Here is a 26,392-nt window from a genome sequence, read left to right on the forward strand (position 1 = left end):
CTGAAATTCTTCATGAAAGATCTTAAGAAGACCTGAGAAATGCATCGCCTTGCAGTTGGTCAAATGCTTTTTGTCTGGATTATAGCCTTTTCTGCATGTTTATAAAATATAAAAATCCATCAGTCTGGGTTTTCAAAATATGCATTTTTGATTACATACATTCTGAACAGAAATAAAGAGAAATTATTAACTTAATGCAAGAAATTTACAAGCAAAGTATCTTTCTATATCCAGTTTTGTCTCCCGCTCTTCACTTAGATTTATTTATTACTAACTTTAATTAGTAACTTTAATTTTTTAGTTTTTATGGTGACACACTGCATTGACCACATGCTGCGGCCAGGAGTGATCAAATAAAATATTTAATGACGGTTAATGAGAAGCAGCTTTTACTTCACTTTGCTGCCACACAATTACTGGCTAGTGTGATTTTTCAAAGAGTAGATGGATAATTAACAAGACTGCTGGTGTCATTTTATCCTTTAGGAGAGGAGCAGAGTTGCTGCTTGACTCTTCCTGAGTCAACCATTCAAAGAAACATGCGTCACCAGCAACCCATTTGGCTCCAAATGGCTTCGCAGGCCAGGATATTACTGCCAATGAATCCAAATAAACTTTTCGCTTTTGAGCTGTCGGAGGACATCTGAGCTAATATAGTGGACGTACATTTACCCAAATGACTTACTTACTACTATAAACATCTGACTTTTAGTCTCACAACTAATGAAAATGACCGGCTTTTTTCTGCAATTAATACATCCAGCATTGATTTTAAATGAATTCGCAACATAATAATGCTATAAATTCACAATCGTCTTTTGCTGCCGTGTGGTTATTCAAAAAGCAATTTGCATTTGGCAGTGAGAAAGTGAATGGAAGTATTATCATTATCATTAGTGATCCAGAAGCAGGTGCTTTAATGCTTCTCCAGCTGCTGGGGTCAGCTTTTACTGCGCAGAGAAAAAAAAAAATGGTCTAAGTAGGTCAGACATCCATCAGTGGCCATTACCGCGACTACGACGTAAAGTCTGCGATACTTGCCGGTTCTTTTGTAATTTAGAGAGGTTTGTGCTGCTTTGTACTTTTCTGTAGGGGCCACCGCCTAAAACCAGGGGCTCAACGAGCGACTTGTGATGAGTTGAGAGTTACAAACAGCTGCTTTACGGGAGAGAGAGAGAAAGAGAGAGAGAGAGGCCTTCAGCAGCTGAAAGTCAGGGACTGTGTGGGTGGCTGCAGAAACTAATCCCCTCCACCTCTCTCTTCCCCTCTCTCTCTCATGTCATCCTGTTTACCCCTGTGTCTGCCTGTCTCGGTTCAAACCTCAGACTTGTAAATAAAAAGATTAACTTCTGTCTCTCTGGTGCGGGTCGGATGTTGCTGGCAGGATGATTTGGGTTTATGTAAATGCAGCAGAACGGATGTTGCCCCTCATGGATTCTTTAGGCTTAATATTTGAGGGGTGGGTGGGGGGGGAGGGAGGAATCTTTCATCTGTTAGACTTTTTATTTTTTATATGTATATATAAAAACAAGTTGAGGCGGAGCGATACTTTTTAAATCCTTCCAGAGCAGCCACTAGAGGTCAGTGTTGCAAAGATTACAGCAGCGACTGAAGCCTCCTAGGGATGCACTCGCTCATAATGGACCGGGGATGGAAATTAGTTGGTCTAACAGGGATGAAAATGAGTTTGCAGCTGTAATCAGCTCGGCAGCACACACACACACACACACACACACACACACACACCCCCACACACACACACACACGCACACACACACACACACATATTACAGGTGAGGGTTTTTTTAACGTTTGAAGTGACAACATGAAGCAACCTTCCCAAAAATAATCTTCCACTCGCTGCTTGACGGGCAGGTCAGCCTTCTCCTCCAAACTCCCAAAGATATCACCACTGGAGTATTTCATATTGAAGAGACGTTTTTCCCCCCCTTCAGATTTTTTTTTGTTTGAAGAGCTTGAGTAACCGTGGCGTTCTGGCAGGATGCAGGACAGAGCTGAGGAAGGCAGGAGGGGAGCAATCATCAATCATCCTGGCAGCAGCCTCGTCTCCCACAGGCACACCTTTTACCCTTCACATGACTTTTGTATTTATTTATTTTTAATCATGAACAACAAAAACAAATTCATTCGGATGTGGCGTTGTCGTTGCTTAGATCTGGATGCAAGAAGAAGCAGCGTCCTGGTGAGACAGGATGCTGAAACAAAGGAGGCGACTCACTTCCTGCAAGTTTTTTTTTTTTTTTTAAATCAACATAAACTCAAGTTTAAAAGAAATTCTTAGACATTAGATGTAATTCTGGGTGTTAAAGCTCAAACTGTCTGTTTAGTTTAAGGACTTTATTATATGCCATTGCTACAAATATGTAAACAACACAGAGTTACAAGTAGTTTTCAAACCCCTTGAATTGTTAGTTTTATGCAGTGACCGAAACGTTAATTTTTGGAAATTAAGAAAAATAGAAGCAATTGTTTGATATATTTTGATTGGATTTCTATGAAGCATCTATTTAATAAATTAATCATGTTTCATTGGATCATTTTGGGAAGCAGAACCTTTTAACTTAAAGCTGATTTTTTTTTTATTGTGGAATATGCTGATCACACAACTGATGGTTTTTAAATTGCAGCTACTTTTTCCTACCTGATTTCTTGTTTTCTTAACCTTTATAGACTCAGACATGTTCCTAAATTAGACTGCACAACAAACACAGTTCTTCTTCTCTGCAGAATTGCAGGCTTACCATAAACAGGAAACACAAACGTTTGATATACGTTACCCGTTGTGCAAAAGTTCAAATGTTTTAAAGAGTTGATTACATACGGTACATAAGCCTTTAAAGAATTTGGAAGTAAATTTCTTATAATAATTAATTAACTTTTTCCTCAGTATTGATCATCTCCTAGCATTATTGTTGTCATATTTACCAGATGTTATAGAACATGTTCCTACAGTGTTAGATTTGGCTTGTGCTGAACATTTTTCATGTCTTTTGATCCGGCACGCACAATACCAGGATAACATGCGATATTATTAATGAACATCCCAATGATATTGATTGTGAATAGTATTTCCAGCCTCATACATCAGGTGTTGGGATCTGGGGTAAGAACAGTCCATGAAAGTATGTAGTACAGAGAACTTGTGTAAGTCTATATTTAATGCAAACAGTCCTTTGTAGTTTTGATAATTTACATATAAATGTTGCAATAAAGAGAGATGTCACTGTGCCTCATTCTGAGCAGCAATTCATCTTGAATCTGCTTCCCTTCCAGTTTAAGTGCCAGCTCTCCAGCAGAATGAAGCCTGGAGGGACGTGAAGCTGCAGCTGTATTTAACCCTATGAGGTCGAGCAGTTTCCCCAGAGGGACTGAGCTGCTCCACTTCTGCAAACCTCTCAGCGGGTCCACAGGAGGTTGCTCTTCACTCTCCTGGAGCCTAATTTAATTTTGCGTGATGAAAAATTAACTTCACGCGCTCCGTTTGGTTGCAGGATATTTTCCCCTCGGCGTGCAAACGTCTCCGTTCCCTCTGCAGATCGGTGCAGATTTATATTCTTTGCATCCCCCCTGCTAGTCATTGTCAAGGGGGCAGCGGAGCATATCCCAGCGAGCACTGGGGTTGAAGGTAGAGACGCACCTCTGACAGGGCTCACCATCTGTCGAATCTACAATCCACTTTGAGCTGTGCCAGAAAACTTTTCGAAAGAGAAGACGGAGAAGAAGAGGCAAACGGGTCGCAAATGGTTTGTGTTTTTCAGCATCACACGAACAGCGGGGCTGCTTCAGTTTGGGAATTAATTAAATACGAGACGCTGAGACGTGAGCTATGTGCACATTCTGTCCTCCTTTTAGGCTAAACGTAAGACACCAGACTTGGGAGGAGAAGAAGAATTCGTTTTTGAAGAGGAGGATGAAAAAAAAAAAAGTGACTTGCATTGAAAGTGCTTTTGGTGAAAAAGTGGGTTCATGGAGACGGATCAGGGATGAAAATGTGATGAAATAATGGAAAAGAATATCGCTCAGCTGCAAGAGTATCCAGGTGAAAGTAAGTGAAAGAAAGTGGTTGTGTGTCACAAAATATACAGATTTAATTGAAGCAGATTCATGTCTAAAAAATGGTCAAGTCAAAGTCCTGACCTAAAGTCAAACGAGGCTCTTTGGCTATACCCAACACGCTGGTATTCACAAACATTCTCATCTCAAGTTATTTCACAAACAATGGGCAGATATTTCTATCCGTCACAAAGCCGTTATATCATTCGAGACTCGCACACAAGTTTTAGGTTATGATGTGAAAAAGGAAGGAGACATGAACACTTTTCCGCGGTTCTGTAGAAAATGCAGCCGACGGCTGAACTAAAAAACCCAGGACTGATCACTGTCCAGATGTTGAGTAGAACAAATCCCAATTAGTCCTGCCCCCCTCCCGTCTCCGGCGGGGCAGGAACAAGCTGTGCAACACGAGGTGAACCAGAGGCAGATTATTCAGGACACAGTCGCTGTGGGATGGAGAGATCAGGAGGGCTGCAAGGACTTGACCTTTTCCTGAATATTCATGACGAGGGAGAAAGAGATGAACACCTTCCCTGGCGCCTAAAAACCCACAAGAACAGAAGCTCAGCTTATGATTCAGGATTTAAAAAAAAAAGAAGATTCTATCTTGCATAAAGAAAAATAATACATCAGGATGTGTTGGCCGCCTGCCAGCCAGCAGGATCAATAACCATTAACACCATTGTGCATTCAATCAGAGGACAGCAGGGATTTGAGGCTCTGCAGATTATTTCATCATGATGGGAGGTGGATCAGAGCTTTAGTTACAGTAACCGCATCCAGATACTCGCTGCTGCTGCTACTGCGAGAGATGCTCTCTGACTGACAATGTCATCAGAGCTCTCTCTCTCTCTCTCCCTCAGTGTGTGTGTGTGTGAGAGTGTGTAAACACACAGAGAGAAACTAGGTCATATTCCAGCCTTGACGGGATGAGGAGGAGTCGTCTGGAGACGCACCGTGCTGCAAATGTGCGCTGCGTTCATGTGTCAAAGAGTCAGGGCGTAATCCGCACACTCCTGTTTTTATCTGCCTCATGAATCAGGAGAACATGCCTCTAGTGGTGATGAAATCCACAGAGAAATGCAGGTACTGGAGCAGAGGAAGAGGAGGAGGAGGAGGAGGAGGGAGCGCTTGTAATTTCTTGCTCCAGTTCTCTTTGGCTCAGCGCTGAGGAGACGCTGTTCATTAATACCCAAGACTTCTTTCTTTGGGAAGCACAAAGCTCTGAGTCATGTAATATTGACATTGGCTTGCTAAGAAACAATAGCAGCATGTGGCAGGAATTACACAGAGGCTCTCCAACACAATGCGCTGCACTCCTGTGGCATTCCTGAATACGTGGAGGTTAAGAGTTTTTTTTTAAATCGCTTCCTAAGTACACTTTTAACTCTTTGTGAAAGGTGTGGGACAGAACGTCCCTGATGAGGAACGACGCTTTAAGGACGCATCTCGGAGCAGCTTTCAGTCTGCTGCAAAGGAGGAGATTTTTTTTGTTTGTTTGTTTTAATTTGTGAAAATATGCAGAGAAAGTTGAACAAATGATGCAGAGGTCGCAGTAAAACAAAGCGCCGACAGCTTTCGGGGCCGATTGATAAGAACAAGCAGAAGCACTTTGAGCCAAATGCAAACATCAGCATGCCAACGAGCTCACTAAGTGGCAATGCCAGCGTGCTGATGTAATGCAGCGTGAAATGCTTCTCAAGTTCGCCGTCGTTGCTCAGTGTGTCATACAGCAGCAAGCGCTCTTGATGGGAATCTAAAAAACAAGGCCAGAGTTTATCCTCTGAGGAGCATCTGCTCCTCGGTCCGCTTCGTTTTCCAAAGCGACCATCTAGACCCAAATGTTCCAGGCATGAGAGGCAAGAGGGAAAGTGTCGAATGTGTACTAGGGATGCACGATATTGGATCTTTGGTCTATATGCCGATATACTAAAACTTGCTTGACCGACAACCGATACCGATATTTTTTTCTTACTGAAACCGTGTGGCTTTCTCTACTGTGCATTGTTTTTGTCAGTTTAGCCTGCTACCAAACGCAAATGCTACAAAGGAGGCTGAAAACGATGCAACACTTTCAACTTGAATTATGCTCAATGTCAAATTTATTCGTGACATTTGCCCTCTAAGACGACGACATTCAAACAGCACAAATTTAATATTGTGCTGTGGCGGAGGCATCGCTGTCAATGGTTTGTCATATGAAATCAACGGCTTTTACTTTGGCGAGTTATTCTGATGAAATGGCCGATATTAAATTTTACAGCTAATATTGACCGATAATAACGATACCGATACATCCCTAGTATGGACACCGTATGTGGAAATATATTTAAAGTTTTAGCAGACAGAAAAAGTCAGAACTGTACACACACATCTTGATCACGAATCTTCAATTAGAATTAGAATTTTCTGAGGGGCTGCTGAGAGGCTGGAATTGTAGCGTAATAAAAATGAGCAGCATATATTACATTTAATGCTAATTTTCTCTAATTAAAACAGGACAGGAAACATGCATAAAGACTCAAATACATACTTGAAACCCAGCTGATATTAGGATTGATGTTCCTTATTCACAAGCTGCCACCAACAAACTAATCGCTAATTAATTAAACATAATTCTGGTTGTTTAACTACTCTTGGAAGGAAAAGAAAAATCAAAAATAATACAGTAACCAATTATGAAACATTATATTTTTTTTAACTGACATCATCAATTAAATATACAGCAAATAAGCTGATCAACTAATCAGAGGCAACTCAAACCCGGTGGGTTTTTAGCCTTGATTTAAAGGAACTCGGTGTTTCAGCATCAGAAGTTTGTTCCAGATTAGTGGAACATAAAAGCTGAAAGTTTTGCTTATTTACTGCTTATATTTTTGTCAAATTCATGCCTGTGATGACTGACTGCATTTTTTAACTTGGCGATAAAACAGCTATTTATTGGAAACGCACAAACTTGTTTTCTGAGTCTATAGCTTTATAATTAGAGAGAGACGTTTGCTTTCACTCATATGGCTTAAATCTTTTTATATATATATATATATATAAACCACGTCTGTACTAAGCTGCAGATTTTCCTCTTAATGGCCTTACATACACAGACATAAACACAAGCCGCAGTGCAAACAGAGCAGCAATTCACTGAGGGGCAGATTATTGAGGCTTTGAACCGTCTGCAGTCAGTTTCGGCGTCGTTTGGAGACTGTACTAATCATTCAAGTGCAGCGCTAAATTAGTGCCTTGGAGGTGCGAGAACAGGAATGTTTGCACCTGGCCCTGCTGCATTCGTGTTTATGGGATTTTTTCTTCTTTTTTTCCCCCCCCAACTTTAGTGCCTGGCGTGACTGAGTTTCTGCTTCTTCAAGGAGAATGTGAAGGTGTTGATTATGAGAGCAGAGAACGTCAGAAGGAAAAGAGTTTCTATTTGTGTAAATGTGTTCAGTGATCCACATTATTCTGGTTTTAACAGAGTTTCAGGAGCCAAATCCCCCCCCACCCCCCAACTAATCTGGACCCAGGGGTGTTGGTGGCACAAATCCATCTTCTTTTTCTTTCTTGTTGTGGAATTAGTATTTTGTATTTATTGTTATGGGGATTTAAAGAAAGATCAAAACTGTAGAAATAACAACACACACCGTATGTTTGTCCTAGTTGAGAAACTTATCAAGACTTTATACTTAATCTTTAACAATCTTGAATAATTTCCCACCAACCACAACTTAAAGAATATGATCCAGTAATGAACAGATTTCTCCTGTTTTTTTTTTTTTTTGCTTTTTTCTTCTTATTTTTATTTCAGACCATAAAAAAGATTCAGCATCTGGATAACCTCAGAGGATAAAAAAAAGAAATATAATTTTATATATTTAAGCTACCCAATCCAAAGTGACCCCTTGTGAAAAAGTAATTACCTAAACCTAATAAGAAGCTGCACCGCCCCTTGCAGCAACAACTGAGATCAAGCATTTATAATAATTGGTAATTATTCTTCCCAGTAGAGGAAGTTTGTCTCGCTGTTCTTTGCAGAACTTTTTTTTAAATCAAATTACACCAACGGATTGGACAGCAGGAATGGCCTTTTAACATTTTACCATTTGAGCTTAAGCATCGACTTTAACAGTGCCGCTCCAGAACCTTAGTTTAGTGTTTTTGTTGCCACTCAGAGGTGGGAGTGCTTGTCCAGTTTGGACCCCTGTCCTGGTGCAGAACCAGATCGTGGTTTTCGGACCTTAGCTTAAGGGCACGGTTGGACGTTCGTCTACAGGATTTTCTGACTGAGAGCGGAATGTATGATTCCATCGATTAGTGTTTGTTTCTGGTCCCGAAGCATCACACCGTCGCCACCATGTTTGACTGTAGCGACGATTCTCTTTTCATCAAGTTTTCTATTGGTTTTAGACACAATGGCATAACGAGACACACACCGTCCAAAACCATGGACGCTACTGTTGCCCTGGCTCTTTCTTCTTGTTGAATCGTGAACTCTGACCTTTTCACAGTGTATGTGATTTTCTTTAGGACCCAATGTGTTGCTTGTTGAGATGTTTTAACCTAACTAATGTCAGATTTTAAGTGATATCCTGATTCTGTAGGCCTGGATTGTAAACTTGAACTCAGCTTTCTGAAAAGTGTGGATAATTCATGACTTAAAAAGGGGGATGATTACCTTCCATACATTTCCTGGCTGAATTTGAGACCTTTTTCCATCTAAATAAGTGAAATTATCATTTGAAAGGTGGGTCAGATGTTAGTTTGGTTGATCTCTTTGCATGAGTTCTCTTCAGATACTTCGACTTCCTTCCACAGTCCAGAAACATGCATGCAGGTTAATTTGTGTCTCTAAATCCGGCTTAGTGTTTGCATTCCTGTGTGTGTGTGTATGTGTGTGTTTACCCAATAGACTGGTCTCCAACGACCGCTGATAATGGGAAACAATCCGCCCCAGCGGTCCTGCATGAACAATGGCTGGATCCTACAAAGACTCCTTTTTCAGTGACAGAAAAACAAAGCAGAGGAAAGCTCTGAGGGGGAATTCACCTTTTCACATCACTAATTTCATAAAAGGAAATATCTGGTGACCTGAACACCTGTCTGATGAAAAAAAATGTAATTCCCGTTGCAACGTTTTCTTCTGTTTGCTCTTTTGATTCTTCTCCTTCCTATTCTCACTTTCAGCGACGTTCTCAAGATGCTACAGGAATGTAAATGTCACCCAACTGAGTGAATTTATGCACAGCAGGGTTCCACCCCTCCCCATTTCCAAACTGAAAGCTATTTACTCAAATCCCAGGAGTAAACAGCACTGTGAGCAAAAAAGGTTCTCCTTAATTTTCTAAATAACAACGTAGCTGTCTCGAGTTTTCCTCCAGCTTCCTTCCACCATCCAAAAATAATTCACATTATCGACTCCAAATTATCTCTTTTGACCGCCTTGCCCATTGATAGACTGGTGACCTGTGACCACTGGAGACAGGTACATCCTTAATAAGTAGATAAGTAAAATATTCTAGACTAAATCCAGTTTTATTGCTCGTTAAGTCGCCAATCTCTGGATTGTGACGAGCCATTGAGATGCAAATATGTCTTCCCACTGATAAAAAGTTAAATTAGTAATTTGTTCTGGATTTCAACAGGGATTTAATTCCTAACTGTAAAATTAGATTATGAAATCTAAGGGGCAAAAACGATTTTGGGGATTAAAAACAAGTAAAGACTAAAATAAATATGACAAAACGACACAAATCAATGAAGCCAATCAAAGTTTTATGTTAAGATGAATATTGTGATGTGCTCTGAGACAAAACTTGTTCACTGAAAAGTTAAGTTAAAGATTAAAATTAATGTAGAAAAATGTTTTTGGGAGTGTAATAGCAAAAAAAAAAAACATCAGCATAAATGTGACTTTATAGTGTGACCTCTAAGTTAACATCATGGAGTTTATATTTAAATCCAACATCAGTATTTGGTTAAAACTAACTTTTTTATGCTCTATATTTTGTTTATTTAATGACTTTCCAATTTTGAAGATGGGAATTGCTCATATGGACTTTATTCAATAAGATATGATTTTATTTTCTGAAATGTAAAAAATAAAAAAAGAGAGAGAGATAAATTCCCCCTTTATAGTAATGCGACCAACTGCAAATAAATCCCGAACGAAAGAGCTGATGAAAGGAAAAAGACAAAATAATTGCAACATCCAGGTCATCAAAACACGTTACAAAAACGACCTGATCTAACAACAGTGTTTAAGGGACAGAGGAACAGAAGCAGCTCTCCAGCATGTCATTAATGGGCTATAATGAGAATATAACGAGCTCTTAAAGCTGCGGACCAAACTCACCTGATGATTACACAAACCTTTTGTTCTCGCCAGCAGCATGAAAGGACACGTCTCGGACACCATATGCTGCCATTAAGGCTTTAATCATCCAGGAGCAGATGGGCAGATTGCAGGCGACGTTACCGTCTGCTGCGACGCCCAGAGCAGCCATGACAGCGGAGGGAGCGCCAGCCCCGGTCACCCGCTTCTTCACATCACCGGGGCGAAGATCGCCGCTTTTGTTACGGGCCAACATCACTACATAGGGCCGCTGCGGCCACCGGGACAATGCAGACTTCTCAAACACGTTGTGCTCGAGTTGGATGAATTCTGTGTTTGCAACAATTAACGGCACAGAGATAACCTCCCACACTCAAGCTTATTGGTCCTGCTTTTACTTCGCGGCTCGTTCATTACAGACAGGTCCACAAACAATGATAAAAGAAGCCATCCTCCCTTCTTCTGCTGATTAATGAGCTGAGGGAGGGTGCAAATGTTTCACTGGAATGCAATTATCCCAAGGACTGGACTAAATCCAAAGCAACTATTCAAGTGAATGTTATCCAGAATGAATAAAAATAAAAGGTCTGATGTAAACGAGAAAAAAAAAAAAGCCACACCCAGGCTCAAATTTGGGTATACCTCCAATAATATTCAACTAAATGTCCCTAAATGAGCTAAGCACCAAATATACCCATTTTATAACCATTAACTTGCTGCACTAATTCAGGTAATATATTTATTTGACTGCTATTCCAAAAGTCCAGATTAAACTGGCTGGTTGCCACCCACTGATTCAACTTCTGAGCACAGTCCACTGATCTTCAACAGCGTTAATGTCTGTCTGGGTTTCAGGAAGAGTCCAGAAGCCTAACTTATCCATTTCAGAACCAGATCGTTGCTCCGTTGGTGTCCAGATAGTAACCATCTGACCCAGACGGTTACGCCATGTTATGACAAGAAATCAGTTTGGATGTTCAAGAATAGCCCTCAACTGGAAACTCCAGGACCAGTCTCATTCTCCACGGTGGAGTGGGTCCAAACCAAATGGTCAGATGGCACAAAGTCATAGCTATCCGACAAGAAAAATGTTTGAAGGCTTTCAAAACGTAAGATTACAAAGCCAACTGTCAGGCATGGTGGTGACAGCATAATGCTGAGGGTCCCTGTTGCTGCCAGTTCCACATGGACTGTTTGAAAGTTTTGTCCCATGCCAAGAATCCAAACGGCTTCAGTCAGAGAGGCCGCTTGAGCCCAGAACGACACCAGGAAGTTGTTGATGGCTACAAGCATGTGGTTTCTGTGAAACTTGCCAAGAAACATTTCAACAAGTGTTACCACAAAAAGTACAAAATGATGTTTTTGTTCGATTGCTGCAACACTTGTTTAGGGTTTTTACCCATAAACATTCTCCAAATTCTCTCAGCCAGAGCCAAATGGCTTACTCCACTCTTGGCTTATTTGGTGTTTTTTATAGTACTGGATGAGTCAAGCTGGAAGAACAACACATTTTGGGATTCGTTTAACAAAGATTCACTTCTGCCCAGTCATTCCAAGCAGAAACCTCATGCTGGTCATCAGCTCGGTTACACTGAATCATGTTCCTTAAGGAATATGATAACATTTTCACAAAACTGCCAATTTGGTGTCTCAGAAACAGCATCCACCCTGATCTGACAAGCGTTCAGTAGGGTTGAAGTTATGACTGCATGGAGGCCATTTCATTCCCCGGTCCCAGGATCTGGAGGTAGACTGATAGCCCGCCTCTGTGGGAGCGAGCTTTGGCATATCTTGAAGTTCACAGTTTGAGGCCCAAAGGTGGAGAAATGAGATCGTCACTGGTTGCAGATCAGATTGATCGTCTCTTATGATGCCTTGTCCTTCCTGTCACATACTCAAAACCATCTCTGCATTTTCCTTTAAATTACTAAAACGGTCGACAAAAGTCCTTAAATCTATATTTTTAAGTAAGAATATTTACAAAGTTGAATAGATGAGCGAAAAAGCGCAATAAATCCAAATCTGTAAATGCAATTCTTGTGTTTTAAAAAGAAGAAAACACATAAGTTGTTATGACTCCATGATCTGTACATTCTCTCTTCTCATTGATCAACTTCAGCTTTAGATGTCGAGACGTTCACCTCAAATCTGCCTCGGTCAATAACCACGACACCCATTTTACATTTTTTTTTTTTAAATCATGTTTATTAAATTTAGAAAACATCGTTTCGTTAACAGTTTCATACCAACAGCAGGAAAGAGCTGAAACTGTAAGGAGACGCAGATGGGGCCCGGGCCAACCCCTGAGTTAAAAACCGTCAGCTCTGGAGTTCTTCTGTCACTATTCCTCCGTCGCCTGGGGTCACCTGTAGTTCAACCTGGCATAGAGTAGAAGAGAGTCACAACGTAGTCAACGTCTCAAGGTAGAACGCCAAAAGAAACGGGACTTAAGAAAACTCTGTGGACATCAGGTAGAAAAGTTGATTTGCAAAGTCAAGTTTCAAGTCAAGGTATTTCCTGCCAAAATATGCTGAGTATGCAACGTTGACATGTAATTAGGTTGCCAAGCCATGTCCTATGTAGACTTTATCACTCAGGGAGAGGTTTCTGCACAGTTTGTAGGGGCTGTGGACTCAGGGATGCAGAACGGATGTCTGAGAAAGAAGTGCAAACAATGTCTATAAGGAGTGTTTATTGAGAAGGTTGCATGGGGGAAGGTTAACGGGGGTTGGAGCAGACCCGAGCCACCCCCTCGTTATTTATCAAGGTGCTGAAAGGGGCGACTCTCTGGAGGGCGAGCCCGAGATGTCCTCAGGAGGGAAAACTGTGAGCGTGCAGGCTCGGATCCCGCCTAGCGACTCGGGCAAGTCAAAAACCTTTTGCCACTCGTCTTTCTCCGGGTCGTACTTCTGTACTATTTCCACCATGCAGCGATTGTTCCACGAGTAGCCGCCCACGACGTAGATCTTGTTCTCGAACACCGCGACGCCGACGTCACTCTGGCCTCGCAGCATGGCGGCGATGGGCGTCCACAGGTCGAGGGCGGGGGAGTAATACTCGCAGCTGAGCACGTCGTCGTAGTCGCTGGTGCCGCGGAAGTGATTGCCCCCGATCACGTAGAGGCGGTCGCCCACCGTGCACATGCAGTGGAGGCCCCGGACCGTCGTCATGGGCGCCTTCTGAGTCCATTTATCCGCATCTGGGTCAAAGCACATCAGCTCCTTCTGGAAAGTGTCATGAGTGATTCCCCCTGCAGCAAAAAAGACAGTAAAAAAACCCTAAAATTAATCCTCAGTCTGATCATCTTTGGGGAGGAAAACACTTTATGGACTTATTAATCAATCATTCACTAAATAACATCTTTCTAGCACCAGCCTATAAAGTTGCCCCGGGCTCTACAGTTTTAAAACTCATCCTTCCACGATCCCCACACTGCAAATTCAGCCAATAAACAGATTAAACAGTAATTATACAAACTAGAGCAACATCAGCGGTTGCTCAGCCTCTTTTTAACACTCATTGTGAACAGTCGGCACAAAGCGGTGCGTCGTTTCAAAGCCCCTGTTAACATATGCGCCAACAGACGGGAGACGCCGGGACACAAAAAGCTGATGGGAAAAAAAAAAAAAAAAAAAAAAACAGGGAGGAAAAAAAAATACAGGGCATGTCTACAGGGAAGGCTTAAAATAAAGAGGAACACAATCCCAGCATGCATTTGGGTGGGAGCCAGCTCGCCCCTCCTCTCCCAGCCACACACACATAGGCGGGGAGCAAACGCAGAGCAGGATTTGCGGAGCGTGCCGTTCTCAGGCACAATCCCTCTTTTTGTTGCCGCCCAGCGATCGTGTGCTCGGTCCATTGTTCCGGCTTAAACTGTGTATTCAGCTGCCATGACTCGGACATGTGATGCTGCACCTTCTTAACTGATCAAATGAAGAGATAGCCCGACTACTTTATCCACCAATTGTATGAAGCCATTATGAACCCCCGACAGGAAAAACAGCACTGGAGTTAACTCCGGATCTTTGTAATTCCTCCTCAGAGGGTTGTGCTGCTATTTTGATCCAGTTCAAAGGGTTTGGCCTTTTCTTTGATATGGTGCCGTCTGATCAGGATCCCAGTGTCTCGATGTCTAATCAGCAAAATTAGAGGGGCACTGGGACACAGCACGTTTTAACCGAGCCGATCTCAACCTTCAAAAACACCAACTAGAAGCCAATGCCCTTCATTAGTTGCCACAGGACGGACTGTTATTGTATTTCATGCCATGTGCGCCCATATGGTTCTATTTCAAAGCATTTCCCTGTGCAGCCGAGCGGACGCTGAATAACTGCGGAGTCGTTTTGTACAAGCAGTGACCTGGATGAATGAGTGCCGGTACACCTGGGACTCCGGCTGGATGACGGAGGATGGACAGAGAGGTGAAACCGACGGAGGACGGTTTCTATAAACGTCCAACAACAACCGCAGGTGTGAGGAGTTGAGATCCTGCATAAATAAATAAATCGCCCACGGACGATCTGCGCTCGTTTCTGACGTTACATCCCTCAAAGGTGAACGGCAGAGATAAGTGAGTATCGATCAGTCTTACTACAGGGCTACGTTATCGTGAATGCAGCTCTGTAAGGACAATAAAACCCACTGGAAACTCCAGAACTTCATCCTTTCCCAGAGCACATCTCACCTTTTAGAGGAATTTAAAAGCAGAAATAGTTTAAAATCCCAGAAAGAAAAAACAGAGATGAAAAACAGCTCTGTTTGCTCAATCATAAAGCTGGTGATTTCCCTGAGGTAAACCTGCTTCTTTCCTTTCATGGAAGAGTAGCTTGATGGAAACTTTTTCCCCAGAGTAATACTTTTGGCCTTTTCAGAAAACAGCACTGACCACAGAAGCCTTCTGACGGCTTGTACCGCAACAATGTACAAACAAAGCCACCATCACAAACCCAAAGAGTGACAGCAGTTATGACAGACAGCTGCTTGTAATGCCTCCCACTTCACACCTGCTTGCTTAATTATCACTGTGACTTCCTCCGGGTCCAGAGGAGACGTGTAACCGACGGCAGGTCAACTTGAACTTCCCTGTCCCCCCAATCCCCGATATTAAATCACAGCGAGATGAAATCCGACTTTTTCGCTGCAGTCTGAGAGCCCCAATCTCAAATCTTTTCACCCAAACGTTTAAATCCAAACCACTTCTGGACCCGACTACACATCCAAACAAACCACCCTGCAGTCAATGCTCCACAAAAGGCCGGTGCCGTTAGTTGTGCTTTCATTTGCTTAATGTTAACGTTCTTCCTCTGTGCACGCGACTCAATTTGGGGTCTTAAACCGTTCACACAGAACTCTCACTTAGTAGTATAAACGACCACACTTAAAATCGGTATTGAGCATCAAGATCTGCTTGTCGTCCCTCTCATCTGCAGGAAAGATGCAGCTGAATGTTTGTCCATAGGAATGCCCGAAGCAGGACAGAGTGGTGGCGGTATGACGCTGTGGGCTGTTCTCCACAGGCGGTTATAAAGAAATGTTTCAGTGAGTGGAAAAAGTCGAGCAAAGAAAAATGTTGTTCTGCTCCAGAGCATTCTTGGCCTCGCAGTTCTCCTTCAAACACAAAAATGTCTTTAAGAGGTTCGACCCAAGCTCCGACTTGAAGCCAATTAAATATCCATCAGGAGACCAGAAAGTGGATGTCTGCTGACAGCCATGTCCAAACTGACGAAGCTCAAGGGGATTGCAGAGAGGAATGGCAGATAATTCCCAAATCCAGGTGTGTTCAGCTGCTCATGTTATTTCATGCCCAAGAGGGTTCAGAGCAGAAGATGCAGCCAAAGATGATTCAACCGGTAGAGTATGAGAGCAGACGGCTTGTTTCAGTGAAGCATTAAAAAAAAAAAGCAACAGTAAGAAAAACAACAAAAAAAAAGGGGGGGGGGGTTGTTTATAGGAAAACAAAGCGTGGCAGTAGTTTAGTAATGTCTGAATTGTGCCGAGGCGATGCGGCTGTGACGGCCTGTGGACTGACTGCATTTGTCAGGTTCATCCAGCTGACAGAATACCTTCAGACAGCACAGCGGCGCAGACGGAGAAAGTGACCTGATGTGCTGTGACAGACAGACAAGGAAGTGCACTCCGGCATGGGTCACCTTGCACCGCAAGACTCTAACCCCCAGAGACTGTGGGAGCCAGCGAGGCCTCTTAGCGACCTCTTGGAGCATTTTTATTGAAGCTACGTTTCATGCGCGCTGCTTGATTCCTCTCTGATAGCAGCTGCAATCATTAAGCAGGTTGTGTTGGGATATTACGCTGCCCAACAGTTCATATTTTTAGGCGGTATGGGTGCATAGCCTGCTCTCACAAAAACAAAATTTATCGCCCGACTCGCCTGATATCGACGTCGTAAAGCTGTATTTCCAGCGAAGGAGGAATAAAAACAGAAAACGGTGAGCGAAGGGAAAAAGTAGCCTCTTTCTCTTGAGTTATTAACAGTGAGAATATTAATAATTTTGACTATTGCACCATCAGCATCTTCTGCTCTTGCTGGTTTTAAATATTCTCTGGTTCTTTAGCTTGAAGTGAAAATGATCCGTCATGTCTCGAGGTACCAGCAGCCGTCCTTCGAGTCTCAGCTAATATTGGATCAAATTAAAAGGGCTACATGTTCTGCCAACTTGTCAATATTTCCCACGGCAACAAGTAGGATGAAATAAGAAACCGATTCCTGAAACATTGAATAATTAAAAATTAGCCCCAGTTAACTTCATTTAGTCCAGCTGTGCTGACTACAGCTCGACTCAATCGTAACGTACAACAAAATACGAGTTTCCTAGGAAATTGATCAACAAACATTTGATGAATATGTGAAGGTAATAAAAGGAATAGAAATACTTATTTAGTTTATTCATTTTTCTGTAGCCGTCTCAAACAGCTTTGGTTTGATCCAGGACTGTGCTTCATTTTAACCCAACAACTAACTAGAGCAGTGTTTCTCAACCCTTGTCCTCAGCGCCCCCCTGCTCTGCTCTGCATGTTTTAGATGTGCCTCTATTCCAGAACAGCTGATTCAAATGATTGCATGACCATCAAGTTCTGCAGAAGCCTGTTAATCACCCAGAGATGCAATTCAGGTGTGTGGCAGAAGGGAAAAACCTAAAACATCCAGGACAGGGGGGCAGTGAGGACCAGGGTTGAGAAACACTGAACTAGAGTATGCAGTTTTTTAGTCCCATTTCTGACTAGTGTAATTCCGATGCCACTTGACTCTCTCCACACAACTCGGTGTCTAAATCTGGAACAAAATTTAGGAAAAATTTAAATGTTACTCATTGTGACATTGTAGTCACAACGAGTAAAGAATTTTAATTATAGGTGTAGGAGCCTTTTCCAGGAAGAAGGGCGGTTTTTCAGCCATTTACCACTTAGCCAGGTTTGACATGTCCAAGTAGGCAGATTGCACTTTAGAGTTAGACTACCAGTTAGACGTCATGCCCTCTTTAAAAAAAACAACAAAAATATCCGGGGTAAATGCAGTTTTTGTGTAAATAAGCTCAGTCTGAAAAAAACCTACCTCCATAATCGATACAAGAACCACTCACAGACCGACACTAGGGGGTGCTATTTTTTAGTTCAAGTAGGTGATACAAATCGTCTCACCTGATTGAAAAAACTTTAAACATCTTTGGAATAAAAGTTGACGCTGTTCAATGTTTGCTGTGAAACGTTGATTTTCAGCTTCAGGGATCAGCTCTTACGCCTTGGAATGGCCGCCGCCGCTCGCGTTCATGTGTCGCGTTCAAGGAGGTGTAGGAGGAGGAGGATGATGGTTTTTCTTGTGGCCAGGAGGGATTAACAGTGTTGTGTATTACACCTCCTACACCTCCTTCAGTTCTCCTTTCTCCATCCTCCTGAATTCCCCTCCACCAGCAGAAACGTTCGCCCCTTTTGTCGTGCTGCTCTGGATTAGTCACACTGAGAAAATAGGGCTCATCTCCATACCGCGGGATTTGCTTCCAATCGCAGGAACAAGTGTTAATGTGACGCCTAAAGAACAGGCGGTGATTCCCCTCAGGTCCACCGCACGCGCCAAACCCTCCACCATGACATAAGCGTGATGCCAGAGTGTCGACAACGGGCTACTTTCTTCGAGACTCAGCAAGTCAAGCAGGCAAAAGTGAGCATCTGATTCACAAACCAAGGCTTTAAGTAGACAATAGATGCACTGAATCACAATTGTCATAGCAATACCAGTGTGTGCAATGTCGCAGTCGTAAAGGCTGCTTTCTTGCCATATTTGGTAAGGTATTATATTTAAAGTGTTGAGCATCCAGGGTCTGCATGTTAGTGATGTATTTGGCCATTTGGATGGACTGTAAAGGCCCTTTACGTCCGTGCCGGATGGATATATTTAGAAGCAAGTTTAATGAAGTTCGTGGAGAGTGCAGGAAATCTTGAGACAGCAACGAAAGAAAAGTGTCCAGAAAATGCAATTGTAATATAATTAAACCTGGGATTAAATGTTTCAACATTTATTTTCATTTTGACTTTCATAAATGAGCAAAATCCTGCTAAATGTAGTCACAAATTTAGAGAGCTAATTATACAAAATGTTGTATCTTTTTTGCTTTCCTACTCTTCAGAAGGTTTATACAAACTCCCAGCATGCACTCACCTGAAATGTACATGTAACCACCGTACACCGTCCCAGCGTGGCCGTAATGTGGCTCATTCATTTTGGCAACATACGTCCATTCATTTGTCCTTGGGTTGTAGCACTCCACAGTAGCTTTGAGATGGGGAGAGAGAAAAAAGAAGAAGACCGTATTAGAAGAAAGTGGGTCAAGACGCAACTAAAAGAGGACAAACAGCAGCAAATGAGGCCTTGGAGGGTCTCAGTGTGGGATCTAAAACTCAGATTTAAATACAGTACACACCCCACAGCCCGCCAACTGCTGCTGCGTCCACCGACTGCGCAGGAAATTGGGAGATTGCTAGATCCTTTATCCTAATGCGCCTGAGGATACTTTAGCGAGAAATCTGAAATATCCAACAACGGGGGCGCTGGGATTCACGAGAGATAATCACAGGCGAGCGATCGGTTGCTTGTTACGACCCCATAACAAGCAACAAGGGTGTGTCAACAAGATTACTTTGTGCTTGAAATAAGATCATAACAAGGCTCAAAGCACTCTTCGGTCTCTGCCATCAATAGCTCCTCATCGCCATGGATGGAAAAGACATGAGCAAGTTATTCTCCTGTAATCACAGGATGAAAACCTGTTGGCTTTATTTACTGCATTCAGGACACGAGTGCTTAACTAGACGTCGTTTTAAACTGAACTGATTGATGGTGAGCAGAAAGAGCAGCAGGTGGATTTGGAGAATTTTAGAGGATTCTGTGAAATCAATGAGACAATTGCAGATGAATGAATCTAATGTAGAATCTGCCAGCAATAATTCAGTGGCCCGAATTGTCTGTATTCTCATATATTCTAATTTAAGCTTAGAAAACCAGCAAATTGAGTATAAATTAAGTTACACAAATAAAAAAAAACAGTAGTAGATGTACAGTAAAATACATATTTGTTCTCAGATTTTAAGAAGCTAAATTAACCTAAAGGGAGACGGCAGTGAAGCGAGCCAGAAAGACTCGGTGTGTACTCATTAAAGCAGAAATTCCCCCCCGTGAATCCGTCTTCACGTTGTTAAACTTTCCTTTTCTAAAAATCAGGGCATTCCAGACGCAACAATAAAACCACACCCATACGACCCGTCGAGAGTAAACAAACGTGGCGGAGGGGAAGGGCACATCCAGAAATACACGGGGCCTGAACCACATGCAGCGCGAAGGCAGTGGAACGTAAAGCTGAATAAGGCAGTTGTGTAGACAGTCGGTGAGCTCAGGCTCTGTTCTTTGGTCTAATTATAACCCAAAATAGAAGACAGCTCCTCTCCCGGTCTGCTGGAGTTATACGGCCGGATTTAAGTATTGGGTGGCACCTCTTTGTGGTTTAAGGCTACGGGCTGCAGAGGTCCCTGATTGGTTACCAGGCACCAACCGACTGCAAGGAAAACATATAAACAAACATATACATAGACCGATCTGCTCATAAAGCTGGTTTTAAGAATTAAAATAGAAGAAAACAGTGTTACAGCGGGAAGTTTCAGACGGAACGACTTTGCCAACACTTAAAGCTCTGAAGGGTGCGTCAGTCGCTGTCAGTACTGATCCTGTCAAAGCTTCGGGCCGGTCTCAATGTCACACGCACAGAAGAAGAACAGCAAATAACACTTCTCCAGGACAAAGTCTCTGAAATCGTATGCACTGATGTGTTTCTGTAATCGGCTGCAGCAGATTGGGAGGATATTTGAGGTAATTTATTTTATACTAACTACTTATAGATTACTCATGTTAAACAAGCACTTTAAAGACTAAAAATTCATGTCAAATTAAAGGTGCCTGTTGTTGATTTATATTATGTTACAGCGCCTGCGCCAGGACCAGTCCTTCAGATATTTTGTACTGGCCCATTGTGGGGAAACAAAAACAACAACAAAAAACATAATAAACTCAAATGTTCACAAATCTGAACAGCTTTTATCTTGAAAGTGACTAATTTCTTTTCTTGGGTCACTTACATATTTTCAATATTCTACACTTTTCCGGACTCAAATTTTAAAGATTAAAATGTAATTACTAAGTTGTGTTTTGTTGTCTGTATGTTCTAAAAATCATGGAAAAAGAATGTTGTAAAGTTAAATCCACTTTAAAATAAAACAATTCTTACATTTTACATTAAAACAGCACATTGCAACACATTTAGGCTATAAAACTGAACAAACTGATAGTCTCAGTGTTTTGTTTGATGCCTAACCCAGGTCAAGTTCAAAGGTCTTTTAGTTTACAGAAGAAACAATAAAGGCTGGAAACCAACATTTTTTCATCCTGGTTTCTGCTTTCCATACTTTACCAGAACTGGAAAATGATAAAACCAAACGTCATGCAAACAATGGAAAGATAGAACTTTTAACAATACGTGGACAAATAAGTAAAAGCTTTCTGACATGTAAATATCACAATGTCAGTGGATTTTAATAATATAAAAGGACTGTTTGGAAAGCAATGTTTGTCTGCTGGCATTTCCAATTATCATAAATGCATCCTCCGAATGCCAACATAATATTCAGCCTGTTGGATGGAGTGTCACCGCAGCAGATGCCAACATCCGGCACAGATGATAGCGCCCAAGATGCTAAAGATCACAGAGTGTTGGAAGCATTAATATCACAATCCAATTCCCTAATCGTTGTGCAGCTATTCTGTCGTCGTTCGTTTTCCCCTGAAGTCAAAGGAAAAGAGAACAGAACGGCTCGTGTTTTCAGGATGATTATAGCTTGAGTCAACATATTGAAAAATACAAGAACTTAAACATTTTTCAGTTTTCGCTCTTAAAGATGATGTGATTTTTCAGTTCTCAGAGCTTGTTTTATTTTTCAGTTACGACGACTTCCGTTACTAGCAGCTGGAATAATGTCTCTGTACACATCTATAGGAGTCACATTTAACATGGGAAAAAATAGTTACAGCTGCAGAAAAAGACCCCTCGCCAAGCTGCAACTTTATATTTTTCATTATTCATGAAGGAGAAAAAGAATAATCCTTGGTTTCTTTCTAGTACAGTTGCCAAACCTACAGCCATAGCTCAGTCAAGCCATCAATTCCCCCGGCACTCAGCGGTAATGACTTTATGGGATTCTTCTTAAATAAAATTGATTCTATTAAAAATAAAATTGTTGGCATTCTCCCGAAGGCGATTACTTCATCCTCAGTGAGTGAGTCAGCACAGAGTGCCACTATAAAACCTGATGTGTTTGGACTGTTTTGAGATGGTTGAGCTTTCCAAGTTATCAAAAGCACAAGAAGAAACTAGTTTGTCTTGGATTTTTTTAAACATCTAGTGCACAGGTGTCAAACTCTTTTTATGTTTCCCTCTAGGCTCCAAATTACATCAACAAGTTCTTCAAACTTTGCACAAATCTGCAAAATTCACACAAAACCAACAAATCTCCACATTTTTACAGCAAATTTTCTCAAAAACATTGAATCTGTAATTGATCAAAAGTCACGTTTGACATCATACATTAGCGCAAATATTGTAAAAACTCCTTAAAAACATTTCTACTGATATATACTGTTTTAGTTTTATCAATATATTCTGATACAACCGTCCCTTTGGAACATTCACAATGAAAATTAGTCTGATCTAGAGAGAAACATGGGCTGGTTTCTGCTTTCCAAACTTTATCAGACCTGGAATCAGCCTCATACTGCTCTTGCTCCTGCTTTTCATAAAGTTCTGACCTGATTTGTTTGCATTATGTAGTACTTTTGGTACTCGCCAGTACTGTGCGTTTTAGTCTTGAAGCTTAAAGTATGATTGTGAATTGGCACAATATAAACTGAACTGACTTGGAGCTTGTTGCGATACATATTTCAAAATAAATCTGTTCACCTAATGATCTGCTCTTTAACAAAAGTCAGTCATACTCATGGTGCCCTTTTGAAAACAACGTGCTTGATAAAAATAAACCACATGGTGGATTTGAACTCACCAAGCTCCCCAGCAGCATTCCTCCCACCTACAGCGTAGAGATGTCCCTTGAGAGCGCTGAGGTGGAAGAAGGTTCGTTTTTCATTAAGGCACGCCACCTGGATCCATTTATTGTAGCGAGGGTCGTACCGGAACACCGTGTCCACTGCCGTTTTTCCTTTGGTGTCGTAGTTGCTTTGGCCGCCCACAACATAGAGAAAATTGCCAATGACGGCGATGCCGTGCTGGTAGCGGGGTGCGTCCATGGGAGCCAGCGCCTTCCACTCGTGGGCCTTCTCGTCAAAGAGCCGCAGCTCCTTGCTGACGACCAGCTGCTGGCGCAGAACGCCGCCCAGAGTGACCAGGTGGGCACTGTCCGAGCGAATGGCTGTCCGTTCAGACTGCATTACTGGCTGCATGAAGGGCATCATTTGGTAATTGCTAGCTTCCAGGAGAAGGTTGACACAAGTGTTGTCTGTGCGCATAAAATCCACTGTCTGTACATGATTGATGAGCTCTTGAGGGTTCATGAGGGGGAAGCGAATGTTCTTCATGAGCTTTGCAGCATATTCCATGCGACCGTCCTCGAAGCGCAGCCAGCGGCAGGCGGCCTTGAACAAGTCTAACTCAGTGCAGTGTTTCAAGCTGTTACTGGACAGCACAAAGGCCAGCCGTTCAAACGGGAGCTTGACAAACTCTCCTGTGCCCAGTAAGGAGGGGAAGTTCTTCAGGATGAAGTTGTTGACGTATTTGTCCACCTCCGTCAGGTTGTACGTGTTGGCGATTCGCCCCACCTCAACGCAGTTGTCGAGTGAAACCTGCGAAATCAGCAGCAGAGTAAGTCATAGGAAACCCGGCAACCATCAGCAGCAGCTCAGATGGCTGGCTGTCACAAAGGAAGAGAGCTAGATTGAGTTTGTAGATTGTAAACAAGGTGTTTAATCCACTTACACATTTTGTCACTTTATGACCAAAAACTCCTGTTTTTGGGGATTTTATGTGACAGATAATAAAGCAGCTGATAAATGTAAAATGAAGAGAGCAACACAAGCTTTTCGGCATGTGTTGTGTTTTTACACCAACTGAAAAGTGTGGCATGCTTATATATTCAGCCTCCTTTTTGCCCGTAAATGAAACACGGGGCAACAAATTTCGCTGCAAATAATAACGGTTAAATCTAATCTCAGGCATAACTCAACCCACTGTTGAAAAACTAAAACCTGGTGGTAGCATCATGCCATGGGGATGGAGCACAACACGGGGCAATCCTGGAAGAAAACCTGCTGGAGCCAGCAACAGACTGGACACACGGTGCGCCCTTAGCATACGGCGAGAGCTACAAATGATTGGCTTAGATTAAAGCATGTTGTGTTACAATGGCCCAGTCAAAGTCCAGACATACATCTACTTCAAAAACATTAGCAATACTTGAAAATTAACATCCATGAATATGCTGGGGCTGAGCTCCAGATGTTTTGCAAAGGAGCAAAAAATCTCTGGGTATAAGAAACTGGTAGAGACTTGCAGCTATAAATCTCACACACTAAAAAGTGTCTCTACAGACTACTTTTTAAAATCCTTTTATTCACAAACGCTACTTTGTGTTGGTCTATCGCATAAAACCTTGAGAAAACACACTGGAGTTAGTGGCTGTGATAAAATGACGAGATCGATAGATGTATGGAAGCTATTGTATATTGTAAATAGCCTGTGGTTAGTCACGAACACATTCCTTAGTATTCATTGGGATCATCGTGACTTACATACGTTCCCTAACACTCTGTGTCGACAACATCTAAATCCTTTAAAAAACGAGCTGCTGAAGCTCTTCACAAAGTTTTTTTTCTTTTTTTTTTAACATGCAACAGCTCCTTTGTCGTCTCCTTACCCCAGAAATGAGAAAAACCTTGCAGAAGTCCAACACGGGTAGGATTTGTAAAAAACTTGCAGCCTCAAGTGTGTCTTGCAAATTCTCCATGTTGAGTGACAACTTTGCTGTGTAGATAAAGTCGATGATCTTCTTGAGGCCTATTCGGTTTACTCCGTGAAGCTTGATGCACATCAAATCCTGTTCTTTCATTCCACCTGCATCAGGGGAGAGTGGGCGGGGGAAAAAAACACAACAAAACAAATTACTAAATGTGGTTCTACTCATTACAATAATAAATCAGAGACGGGAGCCACTGGAGACTGGTTTCCTTCACTCCAAGCAGCTCTTCAAGTTGTAAAAACCTATTTTTAAAAATGAAATGAAACCCAAGAAACAAGCTGAAATTATCAAGTGTTTAGAAAGCATTCCTGCTGCAATGTGCACATTAATAGTGGCTGGTTTATTATTAACTCATGGTCTATTAAATGTTTCTTAATACAAAGGTACTTCAGAGAGTGGTACGATTGGTAAAAGTAAAGAAGTTTTCAGGTAAAATTCTTATTTTTGCTAAATATTCTAACAGCACTGACAGATGCCCCAGCGAGCGCTGCTGGAGTCATCATTCCAGCGTAAGCCACCCACGGCCCGGTGCCCCTCATCCGATTTCTGACAGACAGGCCAAAATAATAATCAAAGGAGTTCTCCGAGAGACGAGCGGCGCTCTCGGAGAACTTTAGAAAGACCTGAAACTAGCAGGTGATCCATGGCCTCAACGTGGTCTCACTTTTTTAAGTTTATAAAAAAAAAGTATTCAATTTTACTTTGAAAAAGGCCTTTTACGGCATACTGGTTGTCAAAACGCTACAGTGAAGACCAGTGGGATCTCAATGAGGGGGAAAAAAACGTAAAAGCATCGCATTTATACACTGCTGCTTTTCAATGATTATGTGACAAATTAACCAGGATGCTATTAAGTAGTTGAGAGAAAGTTTTTGAACATTTCATTATATTATCAACTACTTGGGACTTTATAGAATCTGAAGTCCACAAGCATGATTACAATAATCAGAAAACAATAGCGACTTCTTTTCAAAGTGGACTGACAAGCAACTTGAGACGTGGATCTGTGTTGCTAAGACGATGGGATTTATCACCACTGTCCCCTGCAGCTTTGAAGGCGAGTAAATTAGTGTGGAGTATAGCAATATGTCGACAATACATCTCACCCAATTGTCATCTATGCAATTGGGATATTTTACATACCGAGAACTGCTTGAGTGAAATGTTTAGGTGGTTATATTGTCTGTTTGCCAACATACTTGGTCACTTTTATGAACTTTCCCTGTCTTTTATTCCCAAACCTGATCAAGGTGACCTGAGCTACAGACAGCTGGAGTGAACATTTTGACAAAAAGATCCATGAGAAAAATGTGGGTTAAATTCAACCTTTACTGCTATCGCAATATTTAGCAATATCATACTTCCATACAGTTTTCCAGCCCTACTGCAGAGTTATCTGTAGATCAGAGTTTTCCT

The 26,392-nt window shown here is 42.0% G+C and overlaps 1 protein-coding gene across 2 annotated transcripts in view; it reads right to left on the reverse strand.

Annotated features, from left to right (window-relative positions):
* Positions 1–12,572: 12,572 nt before the first annotated feature.
* klhl13 (kelch-like family member 13) overlaps positions 12,573–26,392 on the reverse strand; it is a 38,050-nt gene continuing 24,230 nt past the window's right edge. For both annotated transcript variants that reach the window (XM_014985105.2, XM_014985104.2), the window contains 4 exons: positions 24,875–25,071; positions 23,009–23,804; positions 19,068–19,181; positions 12,573–13,646 (listed from right to left, as the gene is read on the reverse strand). In XM_014985105.2, the coding sequence (XP_014840591.1) occupies positions 13,159–13,646; positions 19,068–19,181; positions 23,009–23,804; positions 24,875–25,071 (1,595 nt within the window). In that variant the 3' untranslated portion in view covers positions 12,573–13,158. The remainder of the gene's footprint in view (positions 13,647–19,067; positions 19,182–23,008; positions 23,805–24,874; positions 25,072–26,392) is intronic.

Source organism: Poecilia mexicana, unplaced genomic scaffold (genome assembly GCF_051168715.1).
Source record: "Poecilia mexicana isolate PSO_F unplaced genomic scaffold, ASM5116871v1 scaffold_14, whole genome shotgun sequence".
In the NCBI taxonomy this organism is placed as follows: Eukaryota; Metazoa; Chordata; class Actinopteri; order Cyprinodontiformes; family Poeciliidae; genus Poecilia; species Poecilia mexicana.